This window comes from Diabrotica undecimpunctata, chromosome 2, assembly GCF_040954645.1.
Source record: "Diabrotica undecimpunctata isolate CICGRU chromosome 2, icDiaUnde3, whole genome shotgun sequence".
Lineage (NCBI taxonomy): Eukaryota > Metazoa > Arthropoda > Insecta > Coleoptera > Chrysomelidae > Diabrotica > Diabrotica undecimpunctata.
The window spans coordinates 145,245,303-145,268,608 of NC_092804.1; the positions used below are offsets into that span (position 1 = coordinate 145,245,303).

Consider the following 23,306-nt stretch of genomic DNA (forward strand, 5'->3'; position numbering starts at 1 on the left):
TGTTTGTTATAATACCATCTTTAATAATTGATACTCTATAAAGTTTGGTAAAAGTTAATTTCTAATTTAGTATCATCATCATCATCATCAGACGTTTTGAGTCCACTGCATTCCAGTGGATTTTGGAATTCCAATGCATTCTATCTTGAGCACCCTGAATCCAGTTGTGCTGAATGCGCTTGATGTCATCTGACCACCTTCTTGGAGGACGTCCTCGATTACGATAAGCATCGTGTCTAGGTCTCCATTCCAGAATTTTCTTCGTCCACCTTCCATCTGGCAACATGCTCCGTGCAGTTCCATTTCAATGTTGTAATCCTTTGAACTGCGTCAGTAACACCAGTTTTTCTCCTAATTATTGTATTTGATACTCTGTCTCTGATATATTCAGCATTAACCTCTCCATCGCTCTCTGTGCCATTTGTATTTTATTGATTACTTTTCTGGTAAGGGTCAATGTTTCTGCTCCATACGTTAGAACTGGGAGTACACATTGATCAAAGACCTTCCTTTTCAAGCACATGGGAATATCTGATCTAAAGACTCCTCTCAGTTTTCCGTAAGCCGCCCATGCCAGTCCTATTCTCCTGTTTAGCTCCGTTGTTTGATTATCTCTTCCTAATTTAATCTCGTGGCCCAGATATTTATAGCTATACACCTGTTCAATTTGCGTGCCGTTAGTTGAGACGTTTTTCGCCAGTATTAGGTTGGTCATATATTGTGTTTTGAAGAAATTAATTTTAAGTACAACTCGTGTATACGAGCTCTGAAGGTCTTGAAGAAGCTGGCAGGTACGATCTACCCGGTCTGGGCACACAATATATGTATTGTAATAAATAAATTATAAGTTTTACGGATATACTGATTGTCATATTATTCTTCTTTTATTTTGAAATTTAATTAATATTTCAAAAAGTTTAAAGTTTTAACATTTAATTTTGACATATCATTATGTAGTGTCTTTTTCGGACATTTGGTACATAACCATAAATTTTGAATTGTTTTTAACCTCAATTTAAGCTCCGTTGAAAAATCTAAATATTTTCATTTTAATAATAATTTATATTCCTATAGTGCCCCCAACGTCTAGAGTTTGTTGTGAACCGATATCACCATTGTAAGTTGTTTTTAAATTCTGTTAATTTTATTTGTATTAACTGTTTATGGTAAAATAATAATAAATATGTGATGTTTCTGTCTAAACCAAGTGTAGTATTATTTCCATTAATAAGATTCTCACCCTTTTATATTTTTAGGAAAGAAAAGCCTATCTTTCCATACAGCAGGAAGACTCTTGTAAACGGCGTCCTTTTTTAAATCGTTTAGGAATCTTCTTGTGTTGTGTTGGCCAGGAAATCTATGTAAGTACTTTTTGATTTTCTTTCTTTGTATTTACCCCTTTCCAGTCCCTTTTATTCACTTACTTACGACCCAGCTCTCCAACCAAACTAAAAGTAGCCGTTCGCAAACGTTCCAGTTTGTTTGCTTACCCTATCTCCAGCCCAGTAATTTCTGTCCCCCGTTTCAACTCCCTATAAATGATACCCAATGTGGTAAGCAAATATACACGCTACAACTTAAATTAGAATACGCAGGTGTATCGGTGCGACGTATAGCTAAGCAGTATGGTAGGAAATGAAGACTTACGACTCGGGGTTACTCATTCCATTGGTGGAAAGGTCAAAAAAAAAAAACGGGAAAATATAGAAATCGTTAATAAAAAACATATAATTAAACTTTTTATCTATTTTTTTAATATTTGCCATTTTTAATATTCTATAAATACAATTGCGCATACAACATAACATATGTTTATTAGAAAAATTACAAGTGGTGAAAATTTATTTCTGTACATTTCCTTGCCACTCAAATTATTGGCTATTTGCTTTCAGCTGCAACAAAAAAATCATTATATCATTTTAAGATTAAAAAATAGGATTTTCTGAATGTTTACAAACTTCATATTTGATAAAAAAACGCATTATTCGGTGAAAATTGCTAGATTGCATTAACAATTGACAAAAAAAATGTTTATTTATGTAGTTTATTTAAACTTTTTTATGAGAACCTGCCTGATAAAAAACAGTATAGAACCGACCACAAAGCCTTAGATACATTAAAACACAAAATCGATATCTGCGCACTTTGAGAAACCAAAAAAAAGGAAACTCTTTTTTCTTCGTTACACCATTGCTAAGGGTCGTCATTTTCGCTAATAAAGTCAACTAGATGCTTCTAGTGTTTCCTATCTTCAGTTGGCGTAAGTATTTCGCAGAATGAATGGCCTGTTTAATGCCGGATTGGGCCAGTCCACTTGCTTTCCTGGTAAAGAGCCATTTTTTACTCATGTACAGCGGAAAGGACAAATGAGCTTATTCAAGCTCAGGTGTGGGGTTTTTACTGCACGAAAAATTTCAAAACGACATAGAAAGTGTCAAATACATCAGTCACATAAACATGAAAACGACCTTGATTGCAAAAAATTGAAAACTCCATATTATACCAGTTTAAGTTCCAGACACAAGCAAACCGGAAGGTGAAATCGTTTCCAAGATGCAGTGGACAGGATACAGCGAAATGAAAAAATACTAATTCTTGGACATCTTAATGTCCAAGAGTATATACGTGAATACTTCTTACAGCGCGTTATTACTATATCTGGGTTAATGAAATTTTCTGTCTGCTTATTACTGAATTGTTAATATTTTTTTTATAACACCACACCTTTAAAGAATTTTTTACAATGAAGACAGGATTACTCTTTATAGAAGCAGAAGAGCAGAAAATAAGCGATAGCCTATGTAAATTAAAAAACAGAAAAGCTCCATGATACGATGGCACACCAAATGAACTCTTAAAATACGGTGGGGATAAGATAATTAAAAACAGAGAAACTTTTTCAACAAATTTTAAATAACTAACATGTTCCACAACATTACACTAACTAGACACATAAAAGGAAATAGTAAAAATCATACCAATTATCGTACAATCTTCTGAAGGCAAATACATAATCAGCGAAGAGCAACAAGGTTTTCAACAAAATATATCAATTATTATCGATGCGATATAAAAAACCTGCCTAAAGATTCTTTGTAGATCTGACTAAAGCTTCTGACTGGACCAGCAGTACAATACCAATACACAAAAACGAAATAGTAAAAATCCTACCCATTATTTTAGAATTACCTTACTCAACACAACTCTTAAACTGCTAATAAGGATATTTACATATATAATAATCTTTGTTTTTAATTTTATTGTTGGATTTCATTTGATTTCTTAGTTACTTAAAAAATATTTACCTTCTTTTATTTCTATTTTTCGACCTAGGAGATCTATTCTTCTACATGGCGTTGGTTCTTCATCAGAATCTGAGCTGTCGTCATTTTCAGAAGACGAATCTTGGTAACAACCTATACCCGGCAAAATTGCAACACACTTTAAACCTGTATTTGAAGCTTCCTCTGTAATTGGAGTTTTTGTATTTAAAGTTGATTTATCATCTTAAATATAAAAGAAAAAAATTAAAATTACATAAAAAATAATTAAACAAGACATGTACAATCTCCCTTTAAATATATTTCAGCAATTTTATCAACTATAAATAATGATTTACAATATCTGATCCTTAAAGACCCCAAAACATGAAGTAATTGTTAATTATTTGGAAATAGAGTGCATAACAAAGAAATTAGAAAGAGAAAAATCATTTTTTCTCATTATAGTAATATAGGGTTGATAAAAGACTACTAGATAAACATTGCAGCACACCAGCTAGTATACATATTGTACAACCATTCCTACCGTCTGAAATGAGGAACTAGCGATCAAATATGATAGACGATGAGCTCCCTTTGGGGTCTTGACGTTATCAAGGGGAGTGCGCAAATGGTTTGGTCAGACCAACGTATTAATATTTTTAGGCAGAATTAGGCACATTTTTTAACTTTGTTATTCTTGTTACTTTCTGCACATGTGGACATTAGAAAGGAAGTCTGGGTATATATTGAGTCTAGTAGACCGTTTGTTCCTCTCCTTCGACTAGACTATGTATATTACGAAACACAAAAGAAATAAGCAACTGGACCGTATTAGAAATAAAAGAAGAAAATATCACATGTAAATTTAATTTTAACATCAATTTCTACAAAATTAAAATAAGCGACTTGATCCGTACTACAACAAATATTTATTTCAGGTTGAGAATAATTTCAAAAGTAATTACACAAAGCGCCAATTGATTAACAGAATATTCTATGTTCAAAACGATAATACAAAAAGTTCTTCAGCGACAAATAACAATGATGCATATAAAGCACAAAGGAATTCATAGTCTGTAACTAACTGTTACAGACTATGAACAAATTTTCTGGATATCAGGAAAAATAATTGAATAAATAGTCTTTGGCCAAAGGTGTTACCAAACAGACAATGAAAATTTAGAATGCGCTTGATAGTTAATTGTTATATAAACTACCGGCATAAAGCAATACTCTAAGCAATATGTAATTAATATTATAAACGTGAAACAAAGGTAAAAATATCTGAATAAATATAATAATGAAGTAAATTATCAATAAAAGCTCAATTTAGTGAAATGAATACACCTTGTTAATACAGACATACAAAATGCTATTAGCGACTAATATACGAATAATAATGAAATTAATACAATTATTAATAGGCGAGCGGTTTACCCTTAAATAGACGTTTGGAAACGGAATATACCAACTAATTTTTTTGCATTTCTACCGTACCAAACCTTTTTTATTCGATTCTATATATTTTTTCAAGTTCAACTGTATTTTTGTTGAATTTTTACAAGTGGACCAGAAATTGTTATTAACAAATAACTTATAACAAAAAAACAATTTCTGGATTTGCTTGGAGTAAAATTTTTTTAGACGTATTTCATCGAAGTAAATACTTTTTCTATCTTGGTATTTTTTTTTGAAAAATGCTTACTTTCGATTTATTTGCAATTTTTTGTTAAAAAAAATGCCTTAGTGATTTTTGGGATTTATTTTTTCCAAAAAACTACTAAATGAATTAAAATTCTACAAAAAGCTTTGTAATCTTTAAACCTTCACGTATAATTAATAATATTTTGACAAGAATAAGTGATTTTTATCTTGCTAAAATCATAGTTTTAAATTTAAACTAAGATTTCTAAGCGCCGCAGCCGTACACGTTTATTATCAGATTACAGCGATAGATTGCTCGAAATGCGCATTCGAAATATTTGGTTCCATGGTTTGAGCAAGATAAAATCCATTTATCCTTGTCAAAATATCCTTACTCGTACTTGAAGGTTTAGATTATAAAGCTTTGTATATATAGAATTTTTCATATAAAAATCAGTGCACATCATTCAAGATTTACGACGTCAGAACCTTACAGCGTTGCCAAAAAAACATTAGAATAGTTAATAAGTGAGGAATTTTTTGAATGTCAACTATTTAAGAATACAATACACTAGTCAATTGGATTTTTAAAATAAAGGAAATAATCACACTTTCAAAATTGATTTTAAAAGTTTATTATTTTTATCAGCTTGAGAAATATTATTAACAGTAGATACACTTAGTTTTAAAACTACTGCAATACACTAAAATACAGTAGAAAACATTTTAATACAAAATTATATATTCTAAAGTTTAAACTTACCTCTTTTAGAGCATTAACAGTAAAAACATCTCGCCATTATTTCCTGTTCAAAATTATCTATTAAAGCTTATCAGCTTTTTACAGTTTAGTTGTTTTGGCATAGCACAATCACAATACACAACAATAATTAGTTTTTACAGTTATTAACCTAAATTTAATATGTATTTATAAATACAATTTATTAATATATACTATACTGTGATCAAATTGTGTAAGAAATCAAAACACAAACAAAAATGTTACTTTATAAAGCGGCAACACTTTAAACAATTTTGCCAAACGCTGAGCTGTCAGTGAAATTTGAAGTATTCCCGTATCAGTGGCGTACGATTGTCTAATTTATTTAATTAAAATTATTATTGTGTGGAATATTAAACTTGAACAGTTATTTCATAAAATTTATAATATTAATAATAACAAACGTTTTTGGTTATTTAAATATTTAATCAATATAATAGTAAAATTCCCAATATAATCATGATTACATTTTGATTATTATACCATGTTAACTCCTATGAAACATCGAGCAGTTCCGTATGGGTGACGTATTATTAGCCGTGTTAGGAAAAGTTGAACTCTAAGGTTGATGTTCTGATGAAATTACGGCATTTTTTCAACAAAAAATTGCCAAAGATAGAAAAAGTATTTATTTCGATGAGATACGTCTAAAAAAATTTACTCGAAGCGATTCGGGAACTTGTTTTTTTGTTATTTATTAATAACAATTTCCGGACTTTTTAACAAGTTACCGCTTACGTGCCAAGAACTACTCGTTATAGTCCCTTTAAAGAATTTACCACTTAGGTTCATCTGTACTTAGTGTAATAATAACCACTTGCCGTTAAGTCAGGTAAAGCTATGCTCCTTTACGATTTTGTTTGCAAATATAGAAACTAATTTTTTTATTTAAAGAGAGAGAGAGAGAGAGAGAGAGAGAGAGAGATTATTTTCTGATTTTTTAAAATAAAATAAAAATAAAAAAAAATAAAAATATAGAAAGACATAAATTGTTTTACTATTTTTTTTTATTTTAGCTTGGAAGATTTCAATTTCAATTGTTTTACTAGGAAACATTGGAATAACAAAATACAGCTTCTACAGTGATCTACAGTTTGTAATATAAAATGTATCATTTTACTGTGTTTGAACGTCTATTCTAATAAAAATGCTCATTGTGTACATGCTCGATAAATTCACAATAGCTCAGTATAAAATTTGATAATGACAAATTCAAAACTTTGTTGTCCAGCGCGCTTTTGTATGACTCCTGATGATATAAACAAATTACATCGGAGCGTTAAGTATTTGATATCCGATTCCTTTAACCTTTCCGTGGCCGTGCGGGGTATTTTAGGTACCCCAGATGCGGTTTTGTTTTTATAACTTTTCAAAATATTTTTTTTTTCTTTATCCCTCCAGGTAATCTTAGAAAATATATTACCAAATCATTTTTTTGTAAAAATTATTAAATATAATTTCAATTTTATAGTAAAATTGAAATTAATTCCTTTGGGGTACCTCCGTTACCCCGCACGGCCTGCTGCGTATTGAAATCATACGCGTATATTCCTGTCGTCGGCCAGCCAAATATGATGTAAACGAAATGAAATGTAAACAATATTCTATTTTTAGATTACTGTTAGACTAAAATAATCAGGTTTGGATTACTTGTAGTAATTTCTTTGCTTTGCGGTACGTATTTGTGTATTTCGGAGAAAATGGCGCGACGTAAATATTATACTGAAGAGGAATTACGTAGAATTTTAGAAGAGAGTGACAATGATGAATACGAGATCAGTGATAGTGAATCAGAAAGTACCGACAATGTCGAAGAACAACAAACAGTTCTAGATGAAATTACAGTCTCTGAAAACGAAAGTGAAAAGTCTACTTTTGAGCCAATTGCGGAAATACTAAAATCGAAATCAGGATATGAATGGAAAACGCAACCCCCTGCACCTACAAGGCGCAAGGCTCATAATATATTAAATTGTCGAGAAGGTTTACAAAATAATAGGTGAGTATACATTTTGAAAATAAACAAATGTTTTGATTAATTCGCAATTCGTTTTAGCATGGCTCTAACTTCAATAAAAGAAGCATTCCAATGCTATCTAAATGACAATATGCTAGCTGACATATGCAATCACACAAATCGACATGGAGAAGTATATTCTGAAAAATTTAATGAAACTCATCCTGATGATCAAATGCGTTGGAAGAATGTTACAATTACTGAATTATACGCTTTCATTGCAGTGCTTATAGCAAGTGAGAGGAATCACGGAAGAAAACTCCACTTGTCGGAAATGTGGGCCGAAAATGAACTATTCAAACAACCATTCTTTACTGCTGTAATGTCTAGAAATAGATTCAAAATGATATATAGACACTTGCGATTTGATGACCCCTCAACAAGAGCAAATAGAATAATAGAAACAAAAGATAAACTACAAGCAATTCGCAATACATACGATCAATTTGTAAAAAATTGCGTTGATAATTATTCACCTGGTGAAAATATCACAGTCGATGAGAGATTAGCTACATTCAGAGGAAAATGTCCTTTTAGAGAATAAAAATTTGGGTTTGTTCGGACTCTGATACTGCTTATATTTTGAACAGTCAGATATACACTGGAATGATAGAAAATCAACGAGAAATAAATCAGGGTTTTAGGGTAGTTCTAGACATGGTTAAACCCTATTTTGGATCAGGGCGTGGAGTTACCACAGACAATTTTTTTACCTCTGTTCCCCTAGCCGAAGAACTGCTAAGACGTCAACTTACAATTACGGGAACTCTAAGGGCCAACAAAAAAGATTCCTGCTGAATTTGCTCCAAATTCTGCGCGCGAAGAACGTTCCTCTATTTTTGGATTATCTAATGATCTCACATTAGTATCCTATGTACCTACAAAAAAGAAAGCTGTCATTTTGTTATCGACACAGTTTCACAGCGACGAAATATCCTCTGATGAAAAAGAAAAACGTAAGCCTTATTTTACACTACAATAAAACCAAAGGGTCAGTTGACACCTGAGATAAAATGACTAGAGAATATACATGTGTTCGTTCAACTAGGAGATGGCCATTTAGGATTTTTATGGAAATTATTGATATGGCTGCACTCAATGCCTATATTATATTTACTAAAAAGTTTCCCGATTGGAAGAGTAATGACCGAAGTAGGCGAAGAATTTTTTTACAAAACTTGGTAGAAGAACTTTCACTCCCAAACGTTCTACACCGGAAACAGAATAATAAAAATTTTCACAAAACTGTAAAAAGTGCAATAGATTTATTTCTCTCTAATAGCAATGCCACTGTGTCAGAAACCCCTGCCAGAGACATTCAACAATATACAAATCGAAGATGCAGCTTTTGTGCCAGAACACGGGACAGAAAGACTAAAATATCATGTAGTACATGCAGAAAACCCATATGCAACATACATCGAGAAGAAACTAAAACATTTTTTTGCCCTGACTGTAAAAATGATAAATAAGATCATATTATTGTAATTATAGGTAAAATAAAAAAAATGTACATCTTTTTAATAATAAAAACAAATTATTTCAGTGACTAGCGCTTTATTATATAACTTTCCAAACAATAATGTATAATTTAAATGAATTATTAAAGTATTTTAGTGGGGTACCATAGTTACCCCGCACGGCCTGCAACGTAAGTTTTTATAGCACGGTTCCGGAAAGGTTAATTAAGTTGTAAGATATCTTGTACAGTTGTAATTTATGATGACTAATACCAACAGGACTTAAGAAGTAAATTTAAGTATTCAAATTTTTCTTGTACATAATCATGAAAGATCTATGTATGAGTTATGAAATATGAGTACTTTGTAAAATTAAATTTGTTGGAAGATGTAACAATCTATCTATATAAAAGACTAGAATGACACGTCACGCAGATTGTCCGGGACGATAACTCCTAGCGCCACCTAGGAAACAAATCTGAACTACCAACTGACATTTCAGTCATATTTTGTTCTTAAAACGATAGGTTTGAGTTATTGAAATTTTACTAGTACACCAGTAATTAATTTTTTCGTAATCTAGGTTACTGTAATTGTAAGGTAAGATTTATGAAGCAAAATATTTTAAACCTTTATGTTGCTTTATATTTGCTTGGTTTACATGAGAGAAGTTTATTATTGAAGTGAATAATTCTTATCGGTCGATATGATGTTTTTGCAAAACGAAATCATATATACAGTAATATACCTAATATACATACATTTACACGCATTATAAAAATAAAATGACTTAACAAACGTAAATGTTTTACTATAATAAAATAAAATTAAATGAAATGAAATTAAAATGGAATAAAACTAAATAAAAGTAAGTAAAATTAAAAAAAATTAAATAAAATTCAACAAAATTATATAAAATTAAACACAATTAAATAAAATAAACAAAATTAAATGATATTAAATAAAATACAATTAAATGTAATTATTCAAAATAAAGTTATTAAACATAAATACAAGATAATAATGAAAATGTAAATGATGAATAAATTCTATATCATATTAAAAAAAAATTTTCTTTAAAGAAAAAATTAAGATTTCTTCATTTTTAAAGAACTTAAATGTGTGGTATTATTATAAAAAAATAATAACAATTCAGTAATATATCCACATAGTAATAACCCGCTATAAGAAGTATTCACTTCTGTCGGTACTCCTAAGGGTCACGCGACATTTTTATTTTAATATCATGAGTGACTGTAGATCGCAATTGATTGGATCTCCCTGTAAAATCTCCCCTGCAAAAACTTTTAACTAACCTTAACCCAATAACTTACCTACATCAATAATTGCTTGTTTCTTTACGCTTGTTTCTTCGCTATTATCAATCTCATCTATTTTTCTCTTCTGATTTTCAGGTTTCTTTATAACAACTCCCTTTAATAATTTCTGCTGAGAGTTCGGTTGTTTCTCTCTCTTTGTCTTGTTGACCACAATTTCAGCTTGAAGTCTTTCATCTATTGACTTTTCTTGTAAAATAGATACTCTGTTCCTATAGTCTCTTAGTTCTTGTTCCTCTTCTAGTTCTTTTTTCCGGTCTGCTTCAGTTTTTGTACGATCCACTAGATCTAGAAATTCTATTTCATCATCGTCTAGACCTTTTATCATATTTTCTAAAACAAAAATAATTAAAAATAAAACTATAACGAATATTTTCAATAAATATTAATTAGTTTAAATGAAGTAGGTTAAAGATGCATTCACAATGATTACGATATTTTTAAATACCATATGTAGTGAATATACTTTTAAAAAACAGTTCTTGCTTTTCTTCGTTGCAGGTTTTAAACATATGTGGCTTGTTTGGGTACAAACTTCGCCCTATTTTTCAAAACTCGTTAAATTGATTCAATTTGTTATCTAAATAGTTCCAGCCTCTCATCCAAATGGTGCTACTCTCAAGAGCAGCAAAAATAAGAGTTAATAAAACCATAATTCGCCACACAATAACATATGTAAGCGAGACATAAATGCTGAACTAACAAGATACAACAAAATTATTGATATTAGACATAGACTTATATGGATAAGATATAGACTTATTATTGACTATCTTTGAGCATTGTAAAGACGTGGCAACAGAGGAATAAAGAAGCAGACAATCGGGAACACCAGATACTCTATGGAAATGAACACATAGAAACAATAAGATGGGCGGGCCATAGACTAAGATCAAGTGATGAAAGGCTCCTCGATATTTTAGACAATATTTTAGGAAACGTCCGATGGTAGAAAGTCAGTTGATTGTTCAAGAACAAAAATTTATGAATGTAGTAACAATTTATCTACGTAAAATAGGAGTACAACAAAGGGAGAAAGCTGCACAAGACCAGCAATAGTGGAGGAAAATAGTAAACATGGCTAAGAATCAACTAGAATTATAGAGCCGACGATGATCTAAATGGCTCCAGGTAAATACATTGGGTCGAAATGTTAAAAAAAAAAAAAAAATTCTGGCAAGAAAGTCACATCTGTTAAGAATTCCATTAAAATATTTTACTAGAAATCTTACAAAAATAAAGAAAATATGAGAGTAAAGATCTTAACATGTATTTTCTGTTAACTTTATGACCCTATAACATAATTAAGCAATAATAAAGTTTTTAGGATACTATGAATAATAATAAAAACCATTTTAAGAGTTTAGGTAGCATCATTAAATTGTAAATACTTGTTTAGTAGATTTACGACCTAAATTAATAATTTTTAGTAGGGAAGAAATCTTTAGTAGATTCTAGTAGTTTTTACAGGCAGAGAAATTAGATCTTAAATAATCTTTCAATATAGATCATTTTTCGAGAGAAGTGTCGATATAATAAAGATAAATTTATATGATCATATGCATTAGTAAAAGATACCCATCACACAGATTCAACTTTTTTTAATTGCATTATCAGAATAATTAAAAAATAGGCTACCCATACAAGATAATTTGTTTGAAGAATTGTCTTTTCTTGATCCACTGAAAGCTTCATTTGAAGATTTTTCTGGTCCTCATTCTTATTTAATGAAATTTGAATACAATACATAGACAATGAATACAGAGAATTGAAGTTTGACACAGAAGTGTCTAATTTACTTGTATTTGAGAGTAATTCATCACCTGATGTAGAAAAGTTTTGGGTTAAAGTATCTAAACTGAATCTAAACTAAAATTGTATATAATAATATTAACCAAAATTATAAAGAAAAGAGGAGCCTGAGCAGTTGCGCCTAATATTTAAGAAATCTCTATATGTAGAAATGTAAATAAATAAAAATAAATGATTAAAACAAATCTTTTTTCGCTTTGAAAAAGATTCCAAAGGAAAGATTCCTGATTTCTTAGTAAAAAAGTATGAAAAAAAAAACGGAATATAAGTAATATACATTCACGACATATATGCATTACGTGTTAAATATTGGCATAATATCGATGATTTAAGATTTTGAAAATTTTGATTAAAAAACAAGGGAACATGTCAAACTCTTACTCAAAAATAGTGACAACTGAATTTAACAGTATCAATAGCTAACAATAGACAACAAGAGCTGGCCAATTAGCTCTGTTACACAGAGTCATCGCCATTTTCAAATAAAGGTTCAAAATGTTTCCTATTAGTTAAAATTTTTTAATTTTAAATAAATTTTAACATGTAATACAAAAGTTTTTTTATACCTAGTTCTAACTGACTATTATATATGCAAATGTACCAATAACTGATAATGGTCTATTAAGATAAAAGCAATTAGGAACTTACTTAATTTGTGTGCTTCTTCATACTCAAGGTCTTTTTTCTGTTTTTGTTCTTGTAGTTTTTCATACAAACTCCTATTATCATATGGTTCTTCTGGACGTTCTGTACAAAAATGAATAGTATAGTGAAGTATATATTTATATATGTATATATACATACATACATACATACATATATATATATATGTATATATATATATATATATATATATATATATATATATATATATATATATATATATATATATATATATATATATATATATCGTTCCGAAAGATTTCCACACTTAGTACAATTAAACCTAGAGCTAGTACATTGGTTGTGATAAGTGTAATAGTGTTTGGGGTCTCGGGAGATTGAGAGCTCGGAAGCCCTGAAGAAGACATCAAAGAGGATGTCGAAAGGTTGGCGCAATGATAATCAACATGGTTCAACCTGGAAGACTGATGAGTTTAATATTAATTCTTGTAATAGCTAATCTTAGCTCTAGATTATATATATATATATATATATATATATATATATATATACACCCATGGACAAAAATATCGAATATTTTGGAATTTTCCAATTTTTTTTGTAGTCACTATTATTTCAAAATAATTTTAGATTACTGATAATACTCATATAGTAGGCTGATGTACTCATCTGGTCTGAAATATTTTGATGTTTATTTTGACGTTTATTCAGTGGTTAGTGTCATTCGTACATTTTATCCTAAAAAACCTTCTTCGCGTAAAGCAAAAATCATACTAATTCGGTTATTTTTAGTTTAATTTATTAAGTTTAATTAAATATTGTTTTTATTTAATTAGGTTTAAAATAAGTATCCCACCAATTCGACATTGCGATGAAGCCTAAGTAGCACATATTGTAATTTTTTACGAGGAAGGATATGCACAAAAAGATATCGCACGATGTCTCAGCAGAACTGAATCTATAGTTTCGAATACTCTGAAAAGGTACCGCGAAACAGGAAATTTTGTACGAAGGGCTGGTCAAGGACGCCCAAGGTGCACAACCACAATTGATGACCGTTTTTTGGTTCTTAATTTTACACGAAATCGTTCATTGACATCGATGCACCTCAGAAATGAGCTATTAAATGCTAGACAAATGCAAAAGTTAATGTGAGTTCACAAACAGTTAGACGACGATCAAAAGAAGCAAACTTAAAACCCAGACGCCCCGCTAAAGCACGTCTTCTCCAAAATCATAAAGCACGTCGTTTGGAATTTGCAAGAACATATATTTAGTGGAATATCGACAACTGGACAAACGTTCTTTTCAATGATGAGACCAGATCCTATTATGGAAGCCAGATGGTCAAAACTATGTCTACAGAAGAGTTGGAGAACGATTCGCCAGCTGCAGTCTCGCCCAGACCGTTAGTTTTGGAGTTGATGGCATAATTCTTTGCGAAGGTATTAGTTGGGAGGTACATACTGCACTTGTGGAAGTGATTGGACGGATGACTAGTGATTCTTACGTTTAAAACATCCTGCAAGATCATGTTTTGTCATATGTTGGTTACATTGGATATGAAAGATTCACGCTAATGCACGATAATGCTCCACCACATGGCGCTGGCATAGTGAGTAATTATCTTGATGAGGTCCAAATTCGAAGATTGGATTGGCCACCGTTTAGTCCGGATTTAAATGTGGGATCCATGTGGGATCACCTAAAACGCAGCATACGACAAAGAAATCCCGTTCCAAATACGATAGAACAGCCTCGACTTGCTGCACAGGATGAATGGAATACAATTTCCCCAGGATATGTCCAAAATTTAATTACAAGCGTGCTGAGAAAGATGCAAGCAGTAATAAAAGCTAGAGGGGGGAATACTTGTTACTGATCATGCACTTCTTTCAGTTAAAACGACTTGTTTAAGCAATTTAAATTATCATTTAAGTTTAGAGTAAAATAACCTTATTTACCTAATATTAAAAATTTATTTTTTTCACAATTTTCTCCGTATAAAAACTTAAAATTGTTCATTAAACATTGTTAAAATAAACTCTATTTTACAATAAACGACTTGATTGATTGACCAGAATTTATTTTGAAAAAACAAAAATTAGAAAATTCCAAAATATTCGATATTTTTGTTCATGAGTATATATATATATATATATATATATATATATATATATATATATATATATATATATATATATATTCCTGGATATAAACTGCCTACAAGAAAAACTTTATTCATTAATTCAGGAATGTTATATCAAAACTGAGCAAATTATTAGCAAAATTATCACAAGTTGTTAAAGAAGTAGAAAATATCTGTAATACTACTGACCTCTGGACATCTGCAGTAACTGAGAGTTACATCGCATTAACAGGACAATATTTAACCGAAAATTTAGAATTTAAAACGGTTTTATTAGGCTGCTGCCATTTTTCTGGAAACCATAATTCAGAAAACATCGCTTTTGAAATTAGTGAAATTATTAATCAGTGGGGTCTAAAACGAAAAGTACATTTTGCAGTAACTTATAATGCCTCAAATATGGTCAAAGCTATTAAATATGTTTTGGAATGAAAACATTTAAATTGTTTTGCTCATACTTTAAATTTATTGGTGGAGGACGCACTTTAATGCTGTCGTGTACAAATAGATAAAATAAAAAGTCTTTTTTCGACAATTCGGCAAAAAACATTTCAAAAAAAGTACCTTATCTTCAGAAAGGCTTTTAAATATCAATTACAACATAACAAAGTTTCCAAACGGCCAATCCAAGAAGTGGAAACTAGGTAGAACTTCACCTATTACATGTTAAAAAGGATACCGAGTTAGAAGAGTCAATCCAATCCACATTGGCATTAGTTAATACAGACTTAGACTTAGACCAAATCTAAATAATGAAGACTGGATTATACACCTGTATCGAGAGTCCATTACAATGGTGGAAAAACCGTCGCCATGTATATCCTAACTTAACCACTGTATTCACAAAATATTGTAAATGTGAACACATGTTCAAAATTGAATTTAATTTTAAATAAAAGAAGAACATGGTTAACAAGAAGTAAGGTAGAAAAACTTATGTTTTTAAATGTCAATTTAGACGATTCGCGATTTAATAATAACGTGTAATGTAAATGTAAATACGATTTACTATTTGTATTGTTTAGTTTATTTTTCAAGTTATAATAAATATATCCTTCATTAGTTTCTTTCACTTCAATAATTATACACATAAACGATAATATCCATTATGTTTGTTTATGTACTCGCTTATTTGAAACTACTGGTAACAATCAACTAGTTACTTGTTTACGAAAAACGATTCAGTTTAGTTAACGATAAAAATGTCAACGTCGCACCTCTAGTTTCTTAGTTATCGCCTATCGAATACCGGTTCAGCTGTTGCTAAAATGGTATTGGTGTTGTAACATGACATTGCCAAATATTTTGTATGAAGCTTTTTTTATTGTTGGCGTTATAATGCTGTTTATTATTTTTATTGAAAATAAGGCACAATGTGACTTTAAAATAAGCTTATTTTGATGTTTAGATTTTTATTTTAGAAATCATACTTAAAATACGAAACATTAATAAATTTTATTTATATAAAACGATTTCCGAAGTTGAAATCAAAATGTTAAATAACACTTATTGTAAAGTAAAATTGTGGCATATTCCCTAAAAAAAAAAAAAAAACAGTAAGCTACCATTTAAATCCATTTCGCCCAAATTTGATTATCTTGGAACATTGTTCAAATGCTAAAAAGACAACAGGTCAAATAAAACCAATAAGTTTGGCAACATTTAATTTCCCCTTTTTTATTATTTCCACTCATGTATTTTCGGCGATATTTAAAGGGCGGATCTAATATACCTCTCTCATTTTAAACAGGTGTTTCTCACTCCATCTCACGTAAGATCCATACCGACCATAAACTTTTACCTACACTATATATATATATATATATATATATATATATTTAATAGTATATAATTTATATATACACCATTATTTCGTGAAATTAACATTAGATCAAAAAAATTAAAAAACAAGTGTTCAATATTTTTCAAAAATCTATTGAGTGACACCAAACACGACTCCCCAGATCCACCCCCTAGAGCGGGGCAGGGGGTTACAACTTTGAAATCTTAAATAGGAATCGCCATTTTTTTATTGCAGATTTGGATTTCTTATAAAGAAATAAGTACTTTTTATTAAAAACTTTTTTTTTAAGTTCTTGATAGATGGCACTATATTCGGAAAAAACAATTTATCCTGATACCCTAGAAAAATTATGAAAACAGCCTAATATCCTGAGAAATACACTTTCAAAAGAAAAACCACAAAAAATGTTCAATATTTTTCAAAAACATATTGAATGGCATCAAACACGACCCCAACCTGCATCTCCTGATGAGGGCCGAGGGACAACTTTGACCATCTTAAATAAAAAACCACATTTTTTATTGGATATTAGGATTCTATGTGAACAAATAAACAAGTTTTATCCAAATTTTTTTTTAACTCGTGATAGATGTTGCTGTAACCACAGAAAATCCAATATAGATCAGAAGTCTGCAAAATAATTTTTCTGGTACTGAATACAGTTTTTTACGATTTTTTTTTGCAGAATCTGAATCTGCAAAAATGGTGGTTTCTATTTAAGATTTCAAATTTACCCTGTACAATTTTAGAGACAAAGAACAAGGATATAGATGACTTAAAAACTTTTTATTGGAAGACGAAAGTTCTTAATATTGTTCATTTTTGGCCTTAAAATGTTAGTAATTCAAAAAATTAGGAAACAGGGGTTTTAGTTATGGAAGTCCATAAAGCTCAAAAAAAACCTCAGATATCTGGCGAGGTCAGTGTCCCTAATAGGGTACTTTTTTACCGTATTTCTATGTACTAAAGCTGCAAATGTCTATTTTAATATAGTTGCATGTAATTTTTCAGGTGTCTTCTGATGTTAGCGGCGACTAATTAAGAATTAAACAGTGTTAAAACTAACCAATATTTCCAGGAAGTGAAAATATAGATACTTGTATTACTTACCTTTTGGATCATCTGCTTTTCGTACCTTTTCCCATTCTTCTTGTCTTCGCTTCCTAATTTCTACTACTTCTGATTCAGTTATAAATCCTGAACTCATTGTATATAGCTTGTTGAGTTTTAATGATTTTATAGCTTATACAATGTATCTTACCCCAATATATGCATTTACAAAGCTAAATTTTATAAACGAACGCTTTAAATCTACAATTTAGTATTAAATGAACATGAAATGAAATAAATTATTTTGAACACCTTTTCCTTTTATTATTAAATGCTTGTGTCAAGGTGTCAATGTCAATCAGTGTGTCAATTTTCAATTTGTAATTCAGTTGCCGTTGCCACCACTCACTAGTGTCATTTTGTCCTGTCGTCAGTGTCGTCCTGTCTTCTGTAAATCACAGAATAGGAATCAAAGATAACACACATCACTGTTTTCACATATGCACAAACATTGAAGGTAACACCATTTAAAAAGTACAAACTGTTTTTGATACTCCTTGTTCGGTGGTGATAGTTGATAGTGGCTATAGTGGCTAGATGCTAGAAGGTATCGTGGCTAGGAGAGGAGGATCGACAGGATCGTGGAATCGTGGTCAAAACATAACCTATATTTTTCAGATGTTTTGGTGCTGGATTTTATAAAGATCTTTATTATAATTTAAAAATAAAATGAAGAAAGGGACGTTGGCTGACAAAATTTCATCACTCTTAACTACCACTCCCGATGAAATAGATCCGGAAGATGATTACAAAGATGATACCACGGCGAAATTAAATACAGAATATTCTCAAGAAAATGGGGAAGAAAATAATCATGGGAGTAAATTTAGAAAAGACAACATTGACCTATTAGCTGACGTTGATGAAAGGTATGCCGGCAAGAAAGGAAGCAGAAGAAATTTAAATCCTGATGATTCTAGTGAATTTTCTGAATCTGGTAATGATATGGAAGGTAATAATTATTTTGCATATTTAAGGACAGATTTACAACATAAATTCAAATTTAATGTGGACTATTATTTAAACGTATGTTTTACTTTTGTTTTAGAGTCAGAATCTGATAGTTCAAATGAAGGGCAAGAAGAACTTGAAGATGACGAAAATGGTAGTAATGAATCTGAAAAATCAAATGATGATGATGAATCAGCTGAGTCAGATCAAGAATATGATGATCATTCTGATAATACAGAATTAGAAGATACATCAAATTTTGAAACTTTAAAAACCACAGATGTTTCAACTCAAGCTAAAAAAGGATTATGTGTAAAAAATCAAATGCATATTTGGGAGAGTCTCCTTGAAATGAGAATTCAGGTTCAAAAGTGTTTGTTAGCTGCTAACAAAATGCCCAACTATGAAAGATATAAGGAGATAAAGAAGGAGTCAGGACAAGATTTTAGCACTGCTGTTGAGAAAACCAAAAACTCTGTATCCACACTACTTGACAAGTTTTTGTGTTTACAGGATCTTGTGTGGAAAAAATATCCTGAAACAAAGAAACTTACGTTATCGAATAAAAAAGCTGAAAGTTATGATCCTGATGATGAAGAAATTCCAAGTGACACTGAAGATGAAGCTGATGCTGATTTAAGTGAAGATGAAAATGAAGAAAGACCTAAAAAGAGGCTGAAGATTGCAGATTTTGAAAATGATTTACAACTAAAGCATAATTTATACAAAGATTATAGAAACAGTGTGATTAAAAAATGGCATGAGAAAACTAGAATGCCAGTTTTAAAAAATACTGTCAACAATCACTCCATTATCCAACATATTGAACATTCCTTAGGTGATAGAGACAAATTAATTAAAAGAACAAGATTAAAAAGAAGTGACTACAAAATCATTGGCGAGGATAGCTCCAGTGATAATGAAGAGGAAAGTAAACAAGAAAAACCAACGGAAGAATACAATTGTGAAATATTTGATGATGATGACTTTTATCATCAACTTCTTAGGGAACTGATTGAATTTAAATCATCATCTTTAACAGATCCTGTGCAGTTAGGTAGACAATGGGTACAACTTCAAAATTTGAGGAGTAAGATGAAAAGAAAAATAGACACAAAGGCAACAAAAGGTAGAAAAATAAGATATGCCGTGCATACCAAGTTAGTTAATTTTATGGCCCCTATTGATGACAATTTATGGACTGATGAGGCAAAAACTGAGTTGTTTGGATCAGTGTTTGGAAAAACACAAGCTACTAGTTTATAATTAGTACACAATGATGTTAATATAAAATGTATTGTAATTATGTATATAATATACAAATATATATATACAGGGTGATTCAATAAGAATGTCCAAACTCATGATTTGTAGTTTCTAGACCTCCAAATATGATGATTTATTGATAATGATAATTTTGTGTATTTTCACAATTTTTCTATTTAAAAACTGACAATTTTACGTTTTTTTTGGCATGACAATTGCTAATTTAGACTCTAATTTAGCGTTACTTATAGAGGGTGCTAGTTTCAATTGGTTGAATTTAGTAGATCCAAACAATTTTATTTTCGGCTGAACTATGGATAGAATAATAAAAAAATATGAAAAAGTTAAATTATACAAAAAAAGTTGCCCTTGTTTGATTCATGTAATTTAATTGGTTTTCGAGTTATTTGGTTCCAAAAAGTCTAAAAAATTTTAATTTTTCAATAAAAATTTTAATTTTTCAATAAAAATTTTTATTCTCCAACTCAGTGTTTTTCAATCTGTTGCCTTACTCAGGGGGTCGCCAGCTGAAAAAAAGGTTGAGGTTCTTTATTAGAACATCGCTTTTTCTCCAAGCATACTTTTTGTGACATATCTGTGAGAAATGATGTTATCTATTTTAATGCCGGCCCCAGTATTCCATAACAATGTAATTTTTTTAATAAGAGAACATGATCTAGGCTATCGAAAGCCTTAGATAGGTCCAAAAATGCATCCTAGTGTTTTCATCTTTACCTCTAGTTTTTCTAAAATTTTTGATATAAAATCATAGGTAGCTGTCTCAACAAATCTCCCTGCGAGAAAACCATGCTGCGAACTACTAAATAAGTTGTTTGTAGTAAACAAGTTTTGTAGTCTGGAATATATCGCTTTTACGAATATTTTTGGGAATAATGGAAGAGGATTATTGATCTATAGTTCTCCATCTTAGTAAGATCACCTTTTTTATGTAGTGGCTTGACAATTGCCAGTTTTAAACTTTGAGGAAATTTACCTTGCCTGAAAGAAGCATTAATTATAGAAGAAAAAGGATGAGAAATCTCTGATGAAACATATTTAATTAAGTTGGTTGATATTTCATCATAACCAGAGATATGCTTGTTTTTTAAGTTATTTATTATGTGGCTTATTTCTTTCTCTGAAACAGGATTTGCAATGCAATAATTATTTTGTTCAATATTAATTTGAAAATTTTTTACATGCTTTATTTTTATTTACATCTTCCAGCGCTGCTTTTGCCATAAATTGATTTATTTTGTTAGAAAGCACCTAATTAAAGTACTTCTGCGATTTTTTTGCTGCATTTATCTCTTTAAGTGAAAAACATTATATAACAATTTTCTGAACTATATTCATAAAAGCATCCCACTGATTACCTCTAATGTGTCAAAAACAGATACACAATCTACATTACCTAACATGAGTTTAAAAAATCTTTATTTTCCTTGCTAAATATTCGTTTTTTTTTATTATATTTGACTCAAATTTATTTATTTCAAATTTTACCTTTTGAGCAGTATGATCAGATGTATGAAGATTGAATACAACAAAATCAAATTTGTCAAGATTTGTAAAAATATCTCTACAGGATTTTTTGTTACCTTGTATGCGTGTTTAGTCTTTGATGGAAGGTTTAATATCAAAAAAGCTCAAACACATTTTTAACGGGTCTGGCAACCTCGCACCCTCAAGTAGCATATCTAAGTTAAAATCACCAGCCAGAAAAATGATGGGAGTCATTGTGAACTAAATCACAAAGTATTTGGTCTAATTTGTTTATTTAAACTTGTGGGTCTTCTTTTGGGTAGATGGATAAGATTACAATATTCTTCTAATCAATTCGCACCTCACCGTTGTTTCTGATAAACTAGAAATATTTAGGAGGAGGGCGTCTGACGCATTTTAGAGTTTATCCTTGCAGCCCACTATTTTGTTGAGTTTACTTATCTGTTGGAAAATTTCCGCTTCTGTATCTCAGTCTAGCCCCTACTTTCTGTTATTTTGACACATTTAAAGATTTTACATCAAGTATTTTATACTTATTTATTCTAATAATTAATTCTGTTATTTTCTTATATGGAACAAGTTCATTCAGTGGCCATTATCTTTACAATAAATTAAAATATTATATTGTGTTTAGAGAGTGCTATTCATAGCAACATGGAACCAACCTATCAATTATGGAAGAGCATTATATAAAAGACGGGCTGTTAAAAAAAGTTAACCGAGCATACTTAAATTACCCCTGCCATATAGCCAGAAAGGGAACTATGAAACTATTGGTACCCTAAACATAAAGGTACTTTGTCTAGTGGGTTCAAATTTGCCCACTGTAAAGGTTATATTTGTAAAAAAAAAACAGCTAAATACCACAGATGATTACATGCGCACTAAGAAATATACAGAAATCAAGGCAGTGTGATCTAACCCACAAATCACCTACCTCTGTGTCATTACCATTAGTGCCATTAGTGTTCTTAGTGGTCTGTGAACTAACCTGCGCGACTAAGGTGTAGAGCTGGTAGTAAGGTAAGAAATTTGAACACGTTTTGTAGTTTACAACAAAAAAAGAAAGGGGATAGGATTAAAAAAAAAAAGAAAAAGTTGCTTAATACTGAACCCGGTCAATCAGTTTAATTTGAAGAATTTGATCAGAATCAGGAGGGAAGTGGGAATGAAGATTTAGAAGAAGAAATAGTGCTGGAGACGAATGACGACGAAAATTTAGCAGAAGAAATGAAAATGGAGATAAATAACAGTGACGATGATAATGGTGAGGAGGCGGAAGAATTACATGAAGAAGAGCTGGAGGAAATGGTTGAAAATATCTAGTCTGATAATGAAAATATCAAAGTACTAAGATGGAAATAATCTAAAAATTGATACTTTTGTGATGGTCCAATTTCTTACAAAAAAAACTATAAACATTTCATTGGGATTATAGTAGAAATAAACGACGACAATATATACTACACCGTAAACTTTTTAAGAAAAAATATAAATATCCAAACATATCTGACATATCAAACGTCAGTTTTGAAGACATTAAAAAAATATTAAAGGAACCTTCCAAAAGTAGAAGAGGAAT

The 23,306-nt window shown here is 30.4% G+C and overlaps 2 protein-coding genes across 2 annotated transcripts; one reads left to right on the top strand and one right to left on the bottom strand.

Moving 5' to 3' along the window:
- Nucleotides 1–1,730: 1,730 nt before the first annotated feature.
- On the bottom strand, nt 1,731–18,313 carry LOC140435005 (PSME3-interacting protein). Its single transcript, XM_072523665.1, has 5 exons — nt 18,002–18,313; nt 12,963–13,061; nt 10,500–10,835; nt 3,306–3,506; nt 1,731–1,892 (listed from the first exon to the last, which is right to left on the bottom strand). The coding sequence occupies exons 1-5, from the start codon at nt 18,096–18,098 to the stop codon at nt 1,879–1,881; spliced, it is 747 nt and encodes a 248-aa protein (XP_072379766.1). The 5' UTR covers nt 18,099–18,313; the 3' UTR covers nt 1,731–1,878.
- Nucleotides 18,314–18,438: 125 nt separating this feature from the next.
- On the top strand, nt 18,439–20,598 carry LOC140435004 (protein AATF-like). Its single transcript, XM_072523664.1, has 3 exons — nt 18,439–18,458; nt 18,620–18,953; nt 19,050–20,598. Exons 2-3 carry the CDS (start codon nt 18,671–18,673, stop codon nt 20,216–20,218), a joined length of 1,452 nt encoding a protein of 483 aa, XP_072379765.1. The 5' UTR covers nt 18,439–18,458; nt 18,620–18,670; the 3' UTR covers nt 20,219–20,598.
- The last annotated feature ends 2,708 nt before the right edge of the window (nt 20,599–23,306 follow it).

Coding starts and splice junctions, on each gene's coding strand:
- LOC140435005 (XM_072523665.1), bottom strand. CDS start 18,098: ATGAGTTCAGGATTTATAACTGAATCAGAAGTAGTAGAAATTAGGAAG. Junction 10,836..12,962: donor TGAAGAAGCACACAAATTAA/GTAAGTTCCTAA, acceptor TTTTTGTTTTAG/AAAATATGATAAAAGGTCTA. Junction 3,507..10,499: donor ACAAGCAATTATTGATGTAG/GTAAGTTATTGG, acceptor TTTATATTTAAG/ATGATAAATCAACTTTAAAT.
- LOC140435004 (XM_072523664.1), top strand. CDS start 18,671: ATGAAGAAAGGGACGTTGGCTGACAAAATTTCATCACTCTTAACTACC. Junction 18,954..19,049: donor ATCTGGTAATGATATGGAAG/GTAATAATTATT, acceptor CTTTTGTTTTAG/AGTCAGAATCTGATAGTTCA.